This window comes from Fusarium venenatum (genome assembly GCF_020744135.1).
Source record: "Fusarium venenatum strain MPI-CAGE-CH-0201 chromosome Unknown EDB82scaffold_2, whole genome shotgun sequence".
Lineage (NCBI taxonomy): Eukaryota > Fungi > Ascomycota > Sordariomycetes > Hypocreales > Nectriaceae > Fusarium > Fusarium venenatum.
The window spans coordinates 550,438-567,984 of NW_027072130.1; the positions used below are offsets into that span (position 1 = coordinate 550,438).

At 43.9% G+C, this 17,547-nt stretch overlaps 8 protein-coding genes across 8 annotated transcripts; 4 read left to right on the forward strand and 4 right to left on the reverse strand.

The window, feature by feature from the left end:
• The first annotated feature begins 281 nt into the window (after positions 1-281).
• On the forward strand, positions 282-1,333 carry EDB82DRAFT_494459 (uncharacterized protein). The gene has a single exon (XM_025732934.2). The coding sequence runs from the start codon at positions 331-333 to the stop codon at positions 1,249-1,251; it is 921 nt and encodes a 306-aa protein (XP_025583890.1). The 5' UTR covers positions 282-330; the 3' UTR covers positions 1,252-1,333.
• A 1,028-nt stretch (positions 1,334-2,361) lies between these two features.
• Positions 2,362-3,038, forward strand: EDB82DRAFT_121334 (uncharacterized protein). The gene has a single exon (XM_025732935.2). The coding sequence runs from the start codon at positions 2,565-2,567 to the stop codon at positions 2,937-2,939; it is 375 nt and encodes a 124-aa protein (XP_025583891.1). The 5' UTR covers positions 2,362-2,564; the 3' UTR covers positions 2,940-3,038.
• A 499-nt stretch (positions 3,039-3,537) lies between these two features.
• On the reverse strand, positions 3,538-3,903 carry EDB82DRAFT_553603 (uncharacterized protein; the record flags this gene model as incomplete). Its single annotated transcript, XM_025732936.2, has 2 exons — positions 3,744-3,903; positions 3,538-3,692 (listed from the first exon to the last, which is right to left on the reverse strand). Exons 1-2 carry the CDS (start codon positions 3,883-3,885, stop codon positions 3,538-3,540), a joined length of 297 nt encoding a protein of 98 aa, XP_025583892.1. The 5' UTR covers positions 3,886-3,903.
• Positions 3,904-4,465: 562 nt separating this feature from the next.
• EDB82DRAFT_573580 (fungal-specific transcription factor) lies at positions 4,466-7,072 on the reverse strand. The gene is made up of 8 exons (XM_065609947.1): positions 6,888-7,072; positions 6,814-6,836; positions 6,409-6,755; positions 6,042-6,357; positions 5,667-5,995; positions 5,463-5,619; positions 5,257-5,426; positions 4,466-5,199 (listed from the first exon to the last, which is right to left on the reverse strand). Exons 1-8 carry the CDS (start codon positions 7,015-7,017, stop codon positions 4,674-4,676), a joined length of 1,998 nt encoding a protein of 665 aa, XP_065464443.1. The 5' UTR covers positions 7,018-7,072; the 3' UTR covers positions 4,466-4,673.
• Positions 7,073-8,560: 1,488 nt separating this feature from the next.
• Positions 8,561-9,523, forward strand: EDB82DRAFT_522898 (uncharacterized protein; the record flags this gene model as incomplete). The annotated part of the gene is made up of 1 exon (XM_025732938.1): positions 8,561-9,523. The coding sequence occupies one exon, from the start codon at positions 8,561-8,563 to the stop codon at positions 9,521-9,523; it is 963 nt and encodes a 320-aa protein (XP_025583894.1).
• Positions 9,524-9,684: 161 nt separating this feature from the next.
• On the reverse strand, positions 9,685-10,512 carry EDB82DRAFT_534968 (Cerato-platanin-domain-containing protein). Its single transcript, XM_025732939.2, has 2 exons — positions 10,380-10,512; positions 9,685-10,322 (listed from the first exon to the last, which is right to left on the reverse strand). Exons 1-2 carry the CDS (start codon positions 10,441-10,443, stop codon positions 9,934-9,936), a joined length of 453 nt encoding a protein of 150 aa, XP_025583895.2. The 5' UTR covers positions 10,444-10,512; the 3' UTR covers positions 9,685-9,933.
• A 1,048-nt stretch (positions 10,513-11,560) lies between these two features.
• Positions 11,561-12,070, forward strand: EDB82DRAFT_522900 (uncharacterized protein; the record flags this gene model as incomplete). The annotated part of the gene is made up of 1 exon (XM_025732940.1): positions 11,561-12,070. The coding sequence occupies one exon, from the start codon at positions 11,561-11,563 to the stop codon at positions 12,068-12,070; it is 510 nt and encodes a 169-aa protein (XP_025583896.1).
• A 3,380-nt stretch (positions 12,071-15,450) lies between these two features.
• Positions 15,451-17,437, reverse strand: EDB82DRAFT_494467 (uncharacterized protein). Its single transcript, XM_025732941.2, has one exon. The coding sequence runs from the start codon at positions 17,334-17,336 to the stop codon at positions 15,522-15,524; it is 1,815 nt and encodes a 604-aa protein (XP_025583897.1). The 5' UTR covers positions 17,337-17,437; the 3' UTR covers positions 15,451-15,521.
• Between the last annotated feature and the right edge of the window lie 110 nt (positions 17,438-17,547).

The window sequence follows — 17,547 nt, forward strand, 5'->3', positions numbered from 1 at the left end:
TGGTCTACCATAATCTCGCGTCCAACGTCTTGTATGTCAATACCGAGCACATGGTTGATGAGGGAATGCAGAGTGTTTACTATGAAAATAGTGACTGAGCGGTGAAGGATACTCAATTCAGTAATACTAAATACATTTGTAATGGGGTCTTGCTTAAAAGTGGCCCCCAGTCAGGGTCTTTAAAACCTCATAGAGATAATACAGAAGACATTGTATCTATAAATGGGCTTTTCCTCATTTTAGGATTTAGGAATTTTGATAGGTCTTCATCAAAGTTCCATCTTCTTTATTTTTTAATCAATTTACCCCAAGACTACGAAAGAATCCACGATGTTGGTACTCGTAACCGGAGTCACTGGCAACCTTGGTCTGCACCTGATTGACAGCCTAGCCTCTCGTGGTCATCAAGTCCGTGGCCTGGGCCGGTCCCCAGATAAACTCGCTCCAGAAAAGCGATCCAAATTGGAGAGTTTCATCAGCATCAGGAACTATTATGATATTGAGGCCATTGATAAGGCCTGTGTTGGCGTTGACGCTATCATTTGTGCCTATGCCGGAACTCCAACCATGCACCTAGATGGCCAACTCATTCTCTTGCGAGCCGCTGAAAGAGCTGGTATCACTCGATACCTCGCCGCGAGCTGGAACTGCGACTGGAGGGAGCTTCAGCTTGGCATGCATCAAAGTTACGACGCTTGCATTGCATTCCATCAGCAGGCCAAGCTGACTTCAACCATCAAGCCCATTTGGATCTTGACTGGTGGATTGGCTGAAGTTTACTTCTCTGTTCCTGGACATGGCAACTTCTCTCCGGCATACAATGGGCCATGGGACCCTAAGAATAAGACTGTTGATATCTGGGGAACTGGCGATGAGACTTGGGATCTGACCACCGAGAAGGATGCAGCCGAGTTCTCGGCCGTGGTTATACAGCGCGATGATGCTTCCGAAGGTGGATTTTGGGAGCTACACTCTGGCGCATACTCACCAAGAGAGCTAGCCAGGATCTACAAAGAAGTCAGGGGCATTGATATTGCGCTCAAGCACCGAGGCACTCTTGAGGAGCTAAAGAAACTTGCCTACTCTATGAGAAACTCAAAGCCATACAACGACTACTACAGTTTCATCGGACTATTCTACCAGCTGTTCCAGCTCGATGGAACATATGCTCTCAAACACCTCGACAACGAGAAACTCAACGTGAAGACAACGTCAATGGAAGAATTTCTTCGACAAAACCCTGATATTTAATCTGGCTCTGCAAATATGGACTGATTCATGGGCTTTTCCTTGAAGTATAGTAGCTTAGCTTAAGAAAGATTATTAACTCGCGAAATTGGGTTGTATGAAGTGGCTCTTTTCCCAGTAGATCCTCCAGTACGCTACTGGTGCTCTTGTCTATTATAGACTCGGCTGATTCCTATACGGAAATAGACTCTATTCTCTTTTATTAAGACCTATCCTACAGGAGCTACACCTTTCCTGTATAAATTCTATATTAGTCTGGATGAGTTAGAAATATGCTACTAAATCTCATAAGTTATTACAGTACATATTAGTACAAGAGTAAACTTATCATAATTGTATTTTACTCTAATTTAAGAATTTTAAATGTTAAGTAACAGATAAACTTCCCATGAATAAATAGCTACTTACATTTTTCGAATTACATTACGCTATAGTTTGGTGTGAAAGGAAGTAAACCCATTTTTAAGTAGATGGGGCTATTTGGCTGATATCAGCCATATCACGCCCGACCCATTAGGGATTGTTTATATCGACCATTCTAGACGTAGGATTTGTCTCTTTATCCTTGTCGCGCATCCATTACAATGGCTGTGATTGGCCCAGTGCAGTATAGCTTGCTGCAATGAACCGAACAAAGCTGAAATACGAATGCATCGAGTCAGGTAAGAGGAACTAGTTAGCCTGATTTTGTGGTTCCGCTTGTCGCTTAAGTTATTTCGTGGCTTAGACAACACATTGTCGCTATGTAGTCATACCACAGAAGTAAGCTCTCGCCTGTGACGAGTATCTATCCTACCTCTTATTAAATATAAAAGCAACGTTGAAGAAATCCAAAATGAACGAAGCAATTGCGGACGTATACAGACAAAATAAATAAATAAACATAAAAGCATTGCATAAGCCTACGTTTCTGGTTGTTGTGAGGGATCTAAGCATTACGTAGACCTGGACATCCTTTCCAGATGTAGCAATCGCCGTGGTAAAGTGTCCGTCGGACTCTTTCAGTCGGTATTTGTCAAATACCGCTTTTTACTGGCTAAAGGGGGGCCGGATGAATTGCGGTGGCAGGTCGTATGTTGGAAGTAAGCATCGTGGGCTGTGCAATTGAGATGAAGCACACGACCCCTGCATGAAGGATTGGGGCGATGACCCGCCCGATTTGACATGTTGGTTGAGTTAAGAGATGATAGAGAACTCGAGAGAATATATATAAAGACTCTATGACCCCGTTGTCAAAATAATATCATCGCTCCATTACTCTAACAATCAATACCCAAACAACCAATTCCACCAACGTTTCAAACACCACCGCAACTATGCATATCCCCACCATCCTCGCCAGCACTGTCGCCATTTCTGCTGCTATGGCCGCAGCTGTCAAGCAGGAGTACAACGTCGGCGTCGCCATGATGACCTACAACGGCGACGAATCCTTGCCCCTCAACGTTCCTCTCGGTACCCTCACCACCGGCAAGGGCTATAAGATCACCGAGCTGGAGGTCGCACGTATCTACTCCAGCGTTGAGGGTGTCAACGCTCCCAAGGCCGATCAGGTCACTTGCCAGATGTACAAGGACCAGTGGGGCACTGTCCCTGCTAGCAAAGAGTTCACCGCCAAGAAGGGTGCTCTCATTAGTACCAAGCCTGTTCCTCTGGGCTGGATTCTCTGCCGTGTCAATGCTTCCAAGTAGGGTTATACTTTGGTTTTGACAGACAACCACGAGATCATCGGAAGAATATGTCTATTTTATGGAAGTGCTTTTCTTGAGTTTGTCCCGAGCTTGACTTTAAGGAAAGTTGGAAATGGTGGGATATGGTTTTGATGTGTTCATATATGGCCAAAACGACATGTACATCATATAAAGACACAATAAAAACAACACCATAACTTAACAATACAGACTCAGGCATGTTACATTACATAAAGACTGTTGAACCATCTCCTGCCCTTTTTTACGAAGGCAACAAATCTTGCCGACTGGTACTGGGACGAGAGATCTTTCATCGCACAATCCTTGATCTAATGGATAAATGTCTGCGAGAGCTGAGACGATCCCGAACCCTCCCGTAACTTTCCCGAAAATGACGCTCAAATGTGGATGGCTATCGGCCATCGCGAACTTTGACGCTATATTAGATATATAACTGAACTCGAGAGTTCCATATACAACGACATTTGCAAATTCCTATTGTCATGTTATTAATTTCGTCCTAGTACGTGACCTAAAGCTATCTTACGTAGATAGTGATGCCAGAAAGAAAATAAAATTGAGCCCAGACCTTGTTGCATCAAATAAGTACATCTCTCGATCTAGTGAATGTGATATTCTCACCTGCCAGGTATAGTCTAAAAGCATTAGAATAATCAGGTGTGCGACCGCCATAGGACTCTATAATTCCCAAAGGAGGCAACAGAAGGATACCATAGCCAGCGTAGTAGAAGCCTACTCCTGTTGTAAGAGAACATACCTTCACAAACAATGGCGACTACTTACCGAAGGCACTCAAGACAGTGTAAGAAAATGCATCACTTCTGACAATTTCCCACTGTGCAGAGATAACAAGGCCGAGGCCAGCCAGAAGAAGGAGATTGGCAATGAACATGCCCTCATGCTTGACGTTTCGTACTCGCAGCATGGATAATGACAATATTATGAGAGTTGTCGCAAATCCCGCAAATCTAAGGGGACTCTGTGAGATTAGAATCGTACTCATACCCCAACTGGATAGGGAATTTCACAACAGCGTACAACGAGTCTAGTTTCCTCACCTATAACTTTGCTACTAGCGAGGCAACCCTCGACACATCCATCGTTAACAATAATGACTACGATTTGATCCGCGAGATTGATTAGGCTTTCATGCCTAACTACAAAGTGGGAAAGACATTCAATGCAGATACATTTCTGTTCGTAGTTTGGATTGGGATCAACGACATCGCGAATAGCTATCTCGATGGAGACCCGAATGTCAACGCAAAGATATTGCCACGTGATCTAGTCCTCAGGCTGGTATAGGGTAGGCAGTTCTGGTCGTAAGCTGTGACAAAAAGTAAAAAGTCTTGAAGATGTTAAAAAGTTATAAATTATAGTCATATTAAATTACTTTTTGCCTTAAATACTTAATCAAAAGTGCTAAATATATATTATTTAAGTTTAGCAGAATCTACTATTTTATAAATATAGCTAAAATTCTACTAACTATGTTACTTATCGTTAGGAACTTAGTAAGATTCTTGAAAATATTAAAGACCTAAATGCTAGGCTTAGCTAGATTTTAATGATTACTATTCAGAATACTTATAATACAAAGTATTAGACAGGAGCCTGTATTTAGAGAGAATGTGATATTTATCTGCTGCATGCTGCTAGAATAAGGCATAAAGTCCTTATCTAAGAAATTCCTTATGCCTCTTTGTTTATACCCTAGTCTATTCCCATATCTCCAAATTCATCCAACAACTCCTGGAGTTGCACCTCGGCTCCACTTCCAATTCTACCAACCTCCGATTCACTAGGCAACAACGCAGCCACAGCATGGTGCAGTAACCCATCTCTTCGATACTGTACCTTGTCAAAGTAATGACTCATATAGGAAGGGATCTGCACCTTGAAACGGCGAAAGGCAGCAGAAATCCCAGCCAGGACATCTATCGCAATAGGAAACGATACTTTCATTTCCTCAAGACACTGACAAGCACGTATAAGTGTGTCCATCTGAACAGGAGAGTCGCCGGCGTCCCGAAGCACGATATAAGCAGCGGTTCCAGTGACATGACTCAGCCAATACTCGAAACGGATATGAGCAAAAGATCGGAATGTCCATATTGTTGACATTATACTGTGTGCATGCGCCAAGCATCGTTCTTTGGGATCAAACCTTCCAAACTTCTGTTTGGACATGTGGGAGAATGGACGAAGGAGGACAGTGAACATGACTTCCACGCCGACACTATTGCAGAAAACATTTAGTCATACTTTTCGAGTGTTCGCATCGATCTTGACTTACTGCAATAATATTACAGACGGCACTGTAGCGTCTGCAAACCTGATACGGCTCGGGCATGAATACTTCCATGCGACATACTTGTCGTAAATTTCAAGCGCACGTCGAGTGTTGGCTTGAGGCGGCAGCTGCCCTTCCTCCGGGTAGATAAAATCCAGGGTCTCTTCCGCTATCTCGGATAACTCAACATCTGCTGTTCTCATCTAGACCTGCAACGACTGCTGGATATGGTATGACATTGGATACGGAAACCACCAGTAGCCGACGCAGTCGGGATTGGATAGAGGAAAACCATGGTCAAGCCAGGTTCTTTCGATCTTGGGTTTGCGAGCCAGCTTTCTGAATCCAAAAGCCTGAGATGATCGCCTTGCTAATGTCAGACAGCGGCAAGGTAATGATCTCTGATAACTCACCATTCACAACAGTAAAACCCCCACAAGCACCATGAAATGGCATGCCTTTCACGATCAAGCCGTGCATCGTCTGCACCTCCGTGTCGATGCATGGTCCAAGTGTCATTCAGTTCCTTGTACACATCCATAGCCCGTAGGAAATAATTGACAGATTTGGTGCCTTCACCGATAACTCCTTCGTATACAAAAAGTGAATACAACCCTTGAAGCAGCGGAATGGAAGGCGTCTCGATCTTTTGTAGAAGCGTTTCGGCTTCGTCAGCCCATCGTCTCCCTCTAGTCGACGAGTCTTGGGGCTCTTTGAAGAACGCAGGATCCAGGGTGTAAAGCTACTATGTTAGGCCCTGTTCTGCTAAAGGACAATAACTGACTCACACAACTAGCGGCAAGCAGAGCGTTGACGAGAAATGCGGAGCAAAAGTTTCTTGGGTAATTATTCGCCAAGTGTGGATCTATAGCGATAGTATCCTCTTCGAAGATGGGCCTATAGATGGCCCGTTCGACAATATTGTCCCGAGTAAAAAACATTGTCAGTAAATGATTCATCTGTCGATCATCCTGGGATACAGTAGTCCAGCGTGACAACGGCAACTCACGAGCCAACACGTCAACAAACATGTTGCTGTCGACGTATTTGTCCCGAGGATCGGTCATGTATTGCTTCTCGAACATGAAATTGGAATCCTCCTGACTGTAGAGGTATTAGTATCTGCTCGTGATGCAAATGTGTGACAATACCCACGGTGATCTCAGTTGGCGCCTTTTAGGATGAAGCTCCTCGAATGATAAATTGTCGCGTGAAGGTCGTTTCTCAAGGACCGATGCATCATTAGGAGCGGGCATCTGCATAAGAGCTTTTGCCCCCACTATTGAGTTCGCTGCATCTTGAACATTGTCGGCATCCCTGATTCTCTGTACAACCTTTGTTGACTCCTCGTGGTTTCCCTGGCGAATCAATTCAAAAACAGTTTGATACGTTGAAAGCAGTCGTTTGTCATTTTCGCGGGATGTGGGATCCTCCTTCTCGACAAATTCACAATCGAGATCTTTACGGAGACAAGGACCGCATCGTGGGCGATGGCCATCACACTTTGTTTTCTGACTCAGCAGCACTCTTGGGCTAACTCAAGACTGGTGAATACAATACCTTGGTTTTTCGCTTTTTGCAATCTAAGTCGCACAGTTAACTGGGAAACCCATCATGACGATTCCTCGACGCACTGTTACATGCAATGGTCACTGCTTGACGACGCTTTCGAAGTTCTGTTGTAGGCCGGGCAAGATCATTGGCGGTCGATTGGGCCGATGGTCTGGGTAGTAAGGGAGGGAATCTTTTCTTGGAAGAAGACATTCTAGCAGATCAAATGAAGAGATGTAGTTGGAGAATTATCGACGGAGTGGGCTCCGGTCGAATTAAAAGGGTGGCGGGGAAGATACCTGGCTTCTAAATAGCATATCAAACTACCAATTGGAAGAATATCAAAAGTGAGACATATTACATCATCACTCAGTCATTAACTGTTCCCACATAACCATCCATTAAATTCAAATGCTAGACATCTAGGATTATAGATCCAGCCCTTCTGTCGCCAGCAAGTGTACACTTGGCTTACAAACAAAATCCACGCCTAATCAAAATGGCATTTGTCTAGATATATAATGTCTTGACATTGATTGAGACGGTTACCCTATAGTATAATTAGTCAGCAAATGGGGAGAAAACATCAATAGAGCTGCCTGTCATCTACAAAGCAAAGTTGTTCGGTTGAATAATATAGCTCCTCACTTCGTAATTCAGATAGAAAAATTCAGGCCTAGTGCCTTGCTCTTTAGTGTGCCTTATCTTGGGCAAATATTAACTAATAACAGAGTTATCCATGCCTGTTAAAAACTAATAGATTCTTGTCACAGCCCAAGACCAGAGCAGCTTACCCTATACCATAATGGGGCGAATGTAATACGTGGTGATACGTCATCTATAGGGACTTAGCTCACCGACTAGATAGATCCCTGCCGCTCATATGCACGCTCTCAGATGGGAGTGGCGACTGCTAGTCAGTGGCTGTTCAACTTTATTGTTGCCGAGAGTACACCAAGCATACTTGCCATACTTAATCGTAGCGGCTTCGGTACATGTTTTGTCTATAGTTCATTCTGTTTCACGATGGTCGTTTTCACTTTGTTCTTTGTCCCTGAGACCAAAGTTGAGTTATCCATCGAGACGACTCTGGCACCTTGATAACATTTTATCAGGGCTTGCTCTTGACGATATGGATAAGTTCGTCTTATAAAATAAAGTACGGGCTAATTTTGTGCCAATTCAAGTCGATAGACTTGAGTCCGGGTGTTCAATGAAGGAAGATGTCGATTCCAAGGCTGAACATGTCGACAAGATCTAAGGTGGTTGAGAAGATTCTTGTTGGTTCTGAGTCCTGACGCACAGGCATAGGCACATATGTAGAGAGCTTTCACTCTTGAAACGCATTGACTTCGCCACAACTGAAAACATAATAATAAGAGTAAATGGAAGCTACAGTAGAGGCATAGTCACATACAATTTCATCAAGCTATTAACACTAGTACGTCCCAAACTAGCCCTGGCTCCATTTTGCTCAACTATTGGGGTCTGGACCTTGAATAGCCTAACAGCTGAAAAAATAACTTAAGAATCTCTGGATCTAATTCGCCCTCTAACCCTCACCCCTGCCTTAGCGTCCCTATAGCTCTCTGTCAGTAGAAATGCACTTCAGTCGTCTTTCTAAAGGAACTTTATAATCGGAGACTATTTAAACAAAGCGAGGGACTTCCAAAATTGCGTCCCACGTCATGTCCCATTACGTTCCTCACTGTCTCTCATTTGACTCCCTCATTAGTGAGCGTGCCATTCTTTCATAATGATCGCCCCAAATGTCTTGGTTGCAATTGTTGGCTTTGCAGCCGGTGTTATGGCCGGCCCTTGCAAGCCTTCGAAAATGGCAACTGCCACCGGTACTACTTCGACGGACACTGTGGCTTCTTCAGCTCAGACTTCCTCAATTGATACCACTGCCATCACCGGTACCGCTATAACCACGACAGAAACTGCGACTACGACCATCAGCCCGGCCGAATCCGTTTGCCTCAAGAGTCCTGCTCCCGCTGGCAAGGCCTGTAACGCCCAGGGCAGTGGCGAAGGCAGATTGGACTTTCTGGATCAAGGTGATGCAACAACGCTGGCGACTTGCCTCAAGTCTTGTCAAGACAAAGCAGGTTGTGTTGCGTTTGCCCTAAGTCCTGATGAAGATTGCACATTATGGGGAGGCATATTTACCGGTACAAGTAGTGATCGTACGCCTTGGACTTGGTACGATATGGATTGCTTCTGTGATGAGACTTCAACCACCACAACTGGTTCGGCTACCGAGACGACATCCACCGAGACTATGACTACCGAACTGACAACTTCGTCTGCTGAGTTCACTTCAACCACTTCAACCATGGCTGCTGCAACCACTACTGCAGCAGTAGTGGATTCCTGCGTCAACAATGAAAAGACACCCGTCCCAACCGACAAGGTCTGCAACAAACATGGTTATTACAATGGCGATTTGACATATAAGGACAACCCAGATGCCAGGACGATGGAGTCCTGCCGCCAAGCTTGTCGCGACAGCGACGGATGTACTGTATTTGCCTTTACTCCTGGTCAATCGTGCTGGACTTACGGCGGTACCATTGATGGTATTACTGAACATCAGACGACTTACAGTTGGTATGAAATGGAATGCTTCTGTGGCTTGGATGATGCCATGGCTACGACAACTGCCGAGGCTACTACTACTACCGATACCACTGCGGATCCTCCGATCTTTACTTAGACAGCGGCTTTTAACTAAGATTAGAGAAGGTCAGTGTTCACTAGGCTTTTTTTCACTGCTCTAGATAATTAATTGAGGAACATTTTAATTCTTTAGTATATGGTTAGTTGTCTTGGCCACAGGAATGAAAATGACATTAAACTTGCGAACGAGTTTCTTGACTGCAGTGAGCTTCTGTATGCCTGTCGTCCTCGGTCTTGGGGGCTTGGCTATTGAAGCCATTCTCATTCACGTGACATAAACAACAAAAGAGGACCCGGGAGGGACTACAGCGAGTGCATCATCACCCAGTGCCAGGAGCAGGAGGGTAGACTTAAGCGAAACCATAGTGGTGATGAGAAGACCAGTCATGAATGGATACTGAATCTAAAATAAGGGGAAATGTCTGCATGAGTTGAACTCCATCTAATTCAGAGATCGTCCAAATGTCCTGGAGACTTGACAAGACCACAGTTCAGCAGAGCCACACGCCTGGTACTTACTTCAATATGACCAAGAGCCTCAGCCCTACCACCTGTGAGAGCGTTCATGCCCTCCAGCGATAGTTGTATGCCAGATTCGGCGCCAGTGACCACAAGAAAAGGTCGGGCTTTCTCTCCATAGTCAAGCATCATGCACGATCCACATAGCGAGGAGTCAGGCCCAGCAACGTCTTTTGTACCGATGATGCGCGGTGCAAAACTGGAAATGGTTTTTCCCTCGGGATTTGTATAGTGTGGGACCATCCCGATGCCATCCTTATAGCATGCGAGCTGGCTGATCGGTGTTGATCCTCTATCGTAAGTGCGATTGTACGTGACTATAAAGGTGGCTATTGTCAATACCACAGCTAAGCGAGAAGGTAGTTTGCTCTTACCTAAGACCGCCGAAGTCGACGAGAAAAGAGTGGCGACACTCAAGAGTATAGATAAATGATTCATTGCGATTTTATTACAGTGACTTTGCTGTGATGATGGTTGTTGTAGGAATATCAGAAGGATATTGAAAAGGATAGGAAAGGGTATGGGTACCCATACAAGAACCAAGACTGGGAAAAATGCCTCGTGACGCTTAATTGGGCTTCCAGATGTAACGTGGCCGGGCTTGGTGTTAGCTGTTAGTTGTTGGTTGTTGGTTGTTGCCTTGCCAAGGTTTCATTTCAATGTATTCAACTGACAGTTAAGCCCATTTGTATAGTACATAGCGTTGTATTGAATCTTGAGATGTTACAATATCGTGATTCTCAATAAGTAAAACGGTACATTGCTCTTCTCCCAGTAGATGTTACAAGAGTAATACTAAACCAGAAGTTTATACTCTTAGTTAAGGTTTTTATATTTATTTATATTTCTCACAAGTTACTAGGTATATGGTGGGTAGTAATGGAACATTCCCGTCTTGGCTAAAATATACAATGGTAAATACAGTCTGTTGGTACCTACTTATTGCTTGGCGCCTGGTCTAGACCTTGGTATTTATTGTTGATGGACATCCATAATGCCAGGGTAATAAGATAGTTATACGGCGCGGTGATCTGCTGTTATTCCAAAGTATAGCCACTGGACCTTTGTCAAGTAAGTATCAAGCAGAATGGTATGCCCATTTTACCATATATATCTCAAAAGTAAATAAATTCTTTATTTTTTCTTAGCAAAAGGCTCTTAACTCACCGTTGCATAATTTCCATATAGTTTGTATGCATGGGTTGAGACTTATAATAGAAGAGTACGGTTAATGTTTTCCACCGAGTCTACCATATTATCTCTAACAAGGATTAAACGATATCCACCGGACTTCTTCAGTACTACATGGTGGACTAACAGCATAAACAACAAATTGCCTCTCTTTCCTAGGTCGTATTCGTGCAAAATTTAGACTGAAGCGGTCAATTACGTTTTAACGCTTTTGAGTTTTACTATTGCTACAGATACTCGCAATACTATATATACCCAGTAGCTCATAGTGTCAGTCGTTCTACACTACATCCAATCCAAGTCCTCTGCGCTCTCCTATCTCCTGACTTCCATTAAATCATCATCATATGAAACTTCTCGAACCATGAAAGCCTTTAACAACTTCCTCCTCGTACTTGCCTACTCGGCCATTGGCCTATCCGCCGCTACACCCGCTTCACCGGAGGCGCGTGCCAAAGCCATCTGTGGCGATCTTGGTATTCTTGACATTACCACACTCCAGGATGGTGTAGAACCTGCAGAGCTCCGTCTCTGTGCGGACCATCCCTTGGGACGAAAACGTAACTTGGACCCTAAGCAAGGATCATCTATCGCACCAGGTGACAAGGGTCTTCCCAAGGACGTCAGCCCTGCAGATTCTACTGGTCTGCTCTCCAAGAGGATTTGTTGGGACGTTGCACCCTATGGATGCGAAAACAGGAGCTACTGCTGGAAAGTCTGCGGCCAGAATGGAGAGTGGTGCTGGACTGCCCATGCCGGTGGATCTGGGGCTTGGAGGGGATGCAGAACATGGGGAGATTGTGGTACCGATGATAAAGACTTCGGATGCGGAAAGAACTGCAAGGCTTCAGGAATTTGTGGTTGCAGCTGCTAGAAGATATACAAGTGATTTGTTTTGGTGGAGGCTGGGAGATCACGATTGGGATAGTGCATTGAGGAGAGCCCGTATTTAGCCACTGCACCTGCTATATTTATAGTCTAATCTCAGACTTTCCGTTGTCTACGTGGTAGTTCCACCTTTCCATTTTCTCACAAGGGAGATATAATATAAATCCCCTTGTTGTAACCATTTGCCTTTGTCCATTCTCCAACCTCTTTGCCCAAGTCACTCTCAGCTGACTCAAGAGCTTTCGTAGCATAAGTTGCCTGCGCGACCGCCTGCCACGCATTGCCTAAAGCAGAGGGTTTCGTCCTCAATATGAAGATAATAGTAATAACAAGCACTTCAATTAGGTGCACAAACTCTATTGTAATTACTAGACCGAGTCCCAGCTATTGGACTGGGATGAGTTTCTTTGTTAGATGCATAGTGGTGACTGGATATGTAAGGTCGTATTTATCTATCTGCCTGTAGTAAACTGCCTAATGGAGCCTCGTTAAAACACTTTGAATTGCAAGTGCAGGGTTACCTGTTTGTTGCATTATGTTTAGGAAGAATAGGGAGTATAATTTGTGTATTGCCCAGGGTAGACTAGCCCCAGTCATGTCCCATGTCGTGTCCGACCTTATCGACTTTTCGGTCAAAACTTTAAATAGACCCCCCTCACAGGATTCTTGTTTTGGGCCAGGGGAATTGTTCTTGTCCGTCAAAGGACCAATATCGAGTTCTAAGATGCTACGTTTGGTCGTGTCGTTGGTTTCGATACCAATACCAAACTGAGACAGTATTTCCTTTGTTTTATCCCTAAAGAATCCTTGCCCGTCCTGAACATGAGTCGTTGCGTAATTATGACTAAGATCCGAATAAGGCTCCTTGGAAATAGCCTTACTGGTTAAAGTGACGTTGTAGATGCCTGCCTGTCGGATGTTATAATAACAAGAAGTAGCTGTTAAAATCTTCATGCCAGTGCTGTTGTAAATCGCTGTCCATAATCCTTCCGGCTTTGTCGATAGATTTCTCAGTCTCTCTGGTGTCTTGGGTTGCATAAGTGTGCTCCTCTTAAACATAGACTCAATATCAGCTGTTGTGTTTAAAATGACGATTCTATGCATTCGATATTCCTCGTTTTTGAGTAGCATTGCTCTTTCATTCTTGAGATCCTGGAGGATTTGGTTATGCACGGTGCGAGTATTGGCTGAGCATAGAGTTGTAGCCTAACGTTGTCCTTCTTTGCCGGCTTTTGGAGAAACTGCACATTCGACCTCAGTATCCTCCATCTTTTATTGTAAACAAAGCGATGGCCCTTTATCTACATAAGGCCCCGGATAGTATGTCTTAATTCTGAACTCATCTAATAGCAGTGGAATACAAATGATTCTTATATTGGCGACTATAGCAGGCCCTGAGTAGTACTCTAGTGACATTCTTTCTATTTTATCTTAAAAAAGTAGAAATATATAATAAATACATCCAGTAGTACTAAGCCGAATTTTGTTAAATCGTATTCCGGCGAAATGCTACTGAAATAAAGGCGTAGTTTTCTATAATATAATAGCTGTTTCTATATATCGGTTACTTTCCCTGAAGAATATAGCAGTGTCATTCATAGCAGGCTACGCTGAAAACTGAGCAATCCCTAAGTTAGATAGAAGTATTATTTAGTTCAAATTGGAGACAAGTAGGATAATAACTATGGTAATAATAATGAGAGAATGGAATACTCTTGTATAGCTATTTATAGTTTGTCTTGAGATACTAGAAAAAATGCTGATGGCATTGGATTATAACTTTCCGATAAATATAATAGGAATATTATTTATTCTTGTTCCTAATGACTTAAGTATAGTAGCAGCTAAAGCTGAAACTAGTATATTAATTTGCAGTAATATAGAAGTATAGATTGCAGCGGAATAGATAGTGATAACTTATGTTATCTAATCTCTGAAGATGATCATCCTCTAAAAATTGGGAAGCTTAGGGGTTTTATAATTCCTGGCATCTTTAGCTCCTTGCCAGAGTATGATGAGAGTGAAGAATGATCCTATAATAACCAGGGTTGCAACTACGAGGATAGAAGCGCTAATTGGCCCAATACTCTGCCACCAGGAATATCGCCTCTTATACTTATTAGATACTGGGGTCGAGTTAGACAGCATAGTGGAGTTCTTATTCGGTGTTATAACGCGTTCGAGGTTGTTAATGGATTAATATTGATCATGAATCTTCTGTGAAATAACTCTTGAATGCTTTGCATCTTGGATGACTTGTTAAGGCTATAAAGCTATTTTGATGGCGCCCATGTTTTTAGGCGTTATTATGAATAATTCGTATCCGAAGTAGAGTAAATTGTATCTAAGGATAAAAGAAATAGTGACTTAAAGACAAAGCTGAAGGGCCGTGTGACCATTATGTATTAAACGGGAATTCCTGCCAAGGGTCAAGTTGTTCAATTAAGAATAAAGCTTCCAGCCACCAACAAGTAGGGGTTAAAGTCTTGGAAATGCGGAGATAGTGACGATAGTTTCAAGCCATTTTGAAGAGCTGAAAAGATAGTATCCAACTGAGAAGAGCTATTTACGCCATTAGTACTTGAAATCTCTTCTTCCGGTTAGTTATCTAGAACCAACTGCAGTCTCACATTTTACTTTGAAGACATCTGTTTACTCACATAATCAAAGTTCTATGGGCTGGCTCATTGGTCAGAACCTGACCGTTAGACGAAGGTGAGATTGCCTGAGCTTTGCACTGCCTGATTGTCAGTATAGAAAGACTTCACTCAAGAGAGGAGAATCACAAAGCCACTCCGTTGAACATTCTAGTTGATGTATGTCATTTGTAAAACACGATACATTATGTTAAGGCTGACAAGACAGTAAACGGAGGGTTAGACCTTTCCCTTTTCCAACCTTCTGGACTCTCTTTCCTTATCCTATAACAGGCTTCATAAAATATTGCCACTCGGGCTTTTCGGAATTGTTTCTACAAATTCGATCCCTCCCTTCAACCATTTGTGCCGCGCCTTGTTTTCTTCCACGTGCATATGAATGACTTGTTACACTGCTTTGTCTTCCATTTCTTTGTCGAACACCACCTTCGCCTTCAGTACGAAAGCTTTACGTCTCTAGCCAGAGCGTGGATCTGGTACTTGGATAACAGCACAGACCACTACATACGGATGCGTTTGGAGTGTTTTAGGTTTTCAAGGGGACATTTACATACAGGGGAGTCGATCAGGAGGCAATAGATGCTTGGAGAGCCCACGAAGCATTGCATAGAACTGGTGAAGACGATATTGAAGGAGGAAATCTTGTCATCCAAAGCAGTCGCCCTAGAGGAAATAACGGCACGCCAGGAATAGTTGGATACCGAAACTGTCAGGGTTTTGAAGAAGCAATTACTTTTTTGTTTCTTGTATCAATTCATATAGCTGCTATCAACATCAAAATTACCCAAAATAACCACTCAAGCTGGTCCAACCGGGACCCTCTACGACGACGTACTTGAATGCATCTGGTACACCACCGACTGCCTGAGGTCTCCTATCCTTCCCTACTTGTTCAATCGCCTCCAAATCCCAGGTAACTACCCCAACCTTTTCGAAAACATCTTGTCGACCAGGTTCCTGACAGAGAACTAACCCAATGCACCATCTGCACCACACATTCTCAAGCTTAGGCGCATCAGGTGGTGGCCCAACTAGGGCGAGGAACAAAATACCCATGTTGCAACTTTCGGGCTGACTAGCAAGCCAAGAGAGTTTCTGAGTCCGCGTCAAATAGTCTTCTGAAAATGTTGCCTCTATCGCGTCGTTGTATCTGTGCTCTAGTTCCACCTCGACAGTATCAGACCCAATGCACTTTTCCATAACATTGAAAAACGTACTCATGCTGGTGAAACTACCTTCGAAGCCAGCCATAAGCGCATTCTCAAACTCCACAGCCTCGAGAATCGCACCATTTGATTCTGCGACAAGATCTTGTTCGTCGACTGAAGTTCCATCCGGCTTGATCATCTGTCGCCACAACAGCTCCGAAAAACGCATCATTGTCATGCTCGAGTTAACTCTCCATGCTTCCCGAGGTGGGCAAGATCGATCTTGGATGCATAATTGACTAGAGATAGGATAGAGTCGAAGTAATTCGGATGCGAGTTGATCTTTGAGTTCGGACAGACTATACGTTTTGCCAGGGATAGCGTCAGGTGCTGATTCACCCAGCTGAAGCCCGAAAACCTGCATGATCCCTCTCACTCTGTCCGTCTGCTCATAGCATGATCGTCGATGTGAAGCTTGCAAGAGCATCAGTGGATTGCCCATCCATGATGAATTTGTATCAAAACCGAGCTCAAGCGACCTGAGGACGGATGTTCCTTCGCTAAACCCTTCAAGGAATCCAAATGCTTCAATTTCGTTCTTCACAGCGTCGAAGAGTGTCTGATCAAATGCAGCCTTTCGAGACACAGATCTTTTGAATTGGTCGAGGAAGCTGTACATCTTCTGACAGACAGTAATGAGGTGGGACAAATATCCTCCGGATGAAACATCGTCGACGCAGTTGAAGAAGGATTGGCCGTCTCTCAGGAAAATGACAGAATACGGCGAGAGAAATGCTTCTTGGAGTGTCCACAAAGAAGTAAACCACGGGTCTTTTCTCAGGTTCTGAAACTCTGCTAGGACTGTTCGTAACCACCCATTGACATCATAGTCGTCGTCACTCCCAACTAGAACTGGTTTAAGCGGAGCCTTGATGCGACTCATTTTTCTCCACCACTTTATCATCTGCTCACTGTCGATGGTCGTGAGCCATACTACCACCTCGGATGCACCTTGAAAAATCCTGCCTTGTCTGCCAACTTCACTGTAATATTCCTGCGTGTGAGGTTTTGTTTGATCAATACAGACAACATCTAGCCAAATGAATTCAACAGCATATTCTTCTTCATCTGGGCATGTAGCAGCCTTGATAAGTTTGGTCATTTCCTCGGCTGTGAAGTGAGTTGGATATACGCGTGGAAGTGGCCAAGTCACGCCTTTGACGTCGAGAGGACGCGTTGTGGCATATTCTGGCTGATGGTCCTTGTACCTGAACCGACCCCATGTATAAGAAATAGCGTTATAGTATGGTTCTTCGTAAGATCCGTACTTATTGCCCGGACTCCAAGGATAGGATGTCATGGAAGCCACATGAAGTAGTCGACGGGGCCAAAGACAGTCATCGCTCCACTGGCTTTCTAAATCATCATTTACTCCCAGATCGCCCATATTGAGCTATCAGTATGTTACCAAGTTAAGAACGTTTTGTTTGGAGTGACTGAGAGATTGGTTAACATGTCACCGACAAATAAGCCTGAAAACAACTCAACCCCTCACATCAACATCATGAGACCTTGAAATGTTTCCGAGCCTGATTTACGGGAATGACGGTTAGTAAGCACTAAGGCCGATTCTATGCATATAGCTGATCCAATCAGTA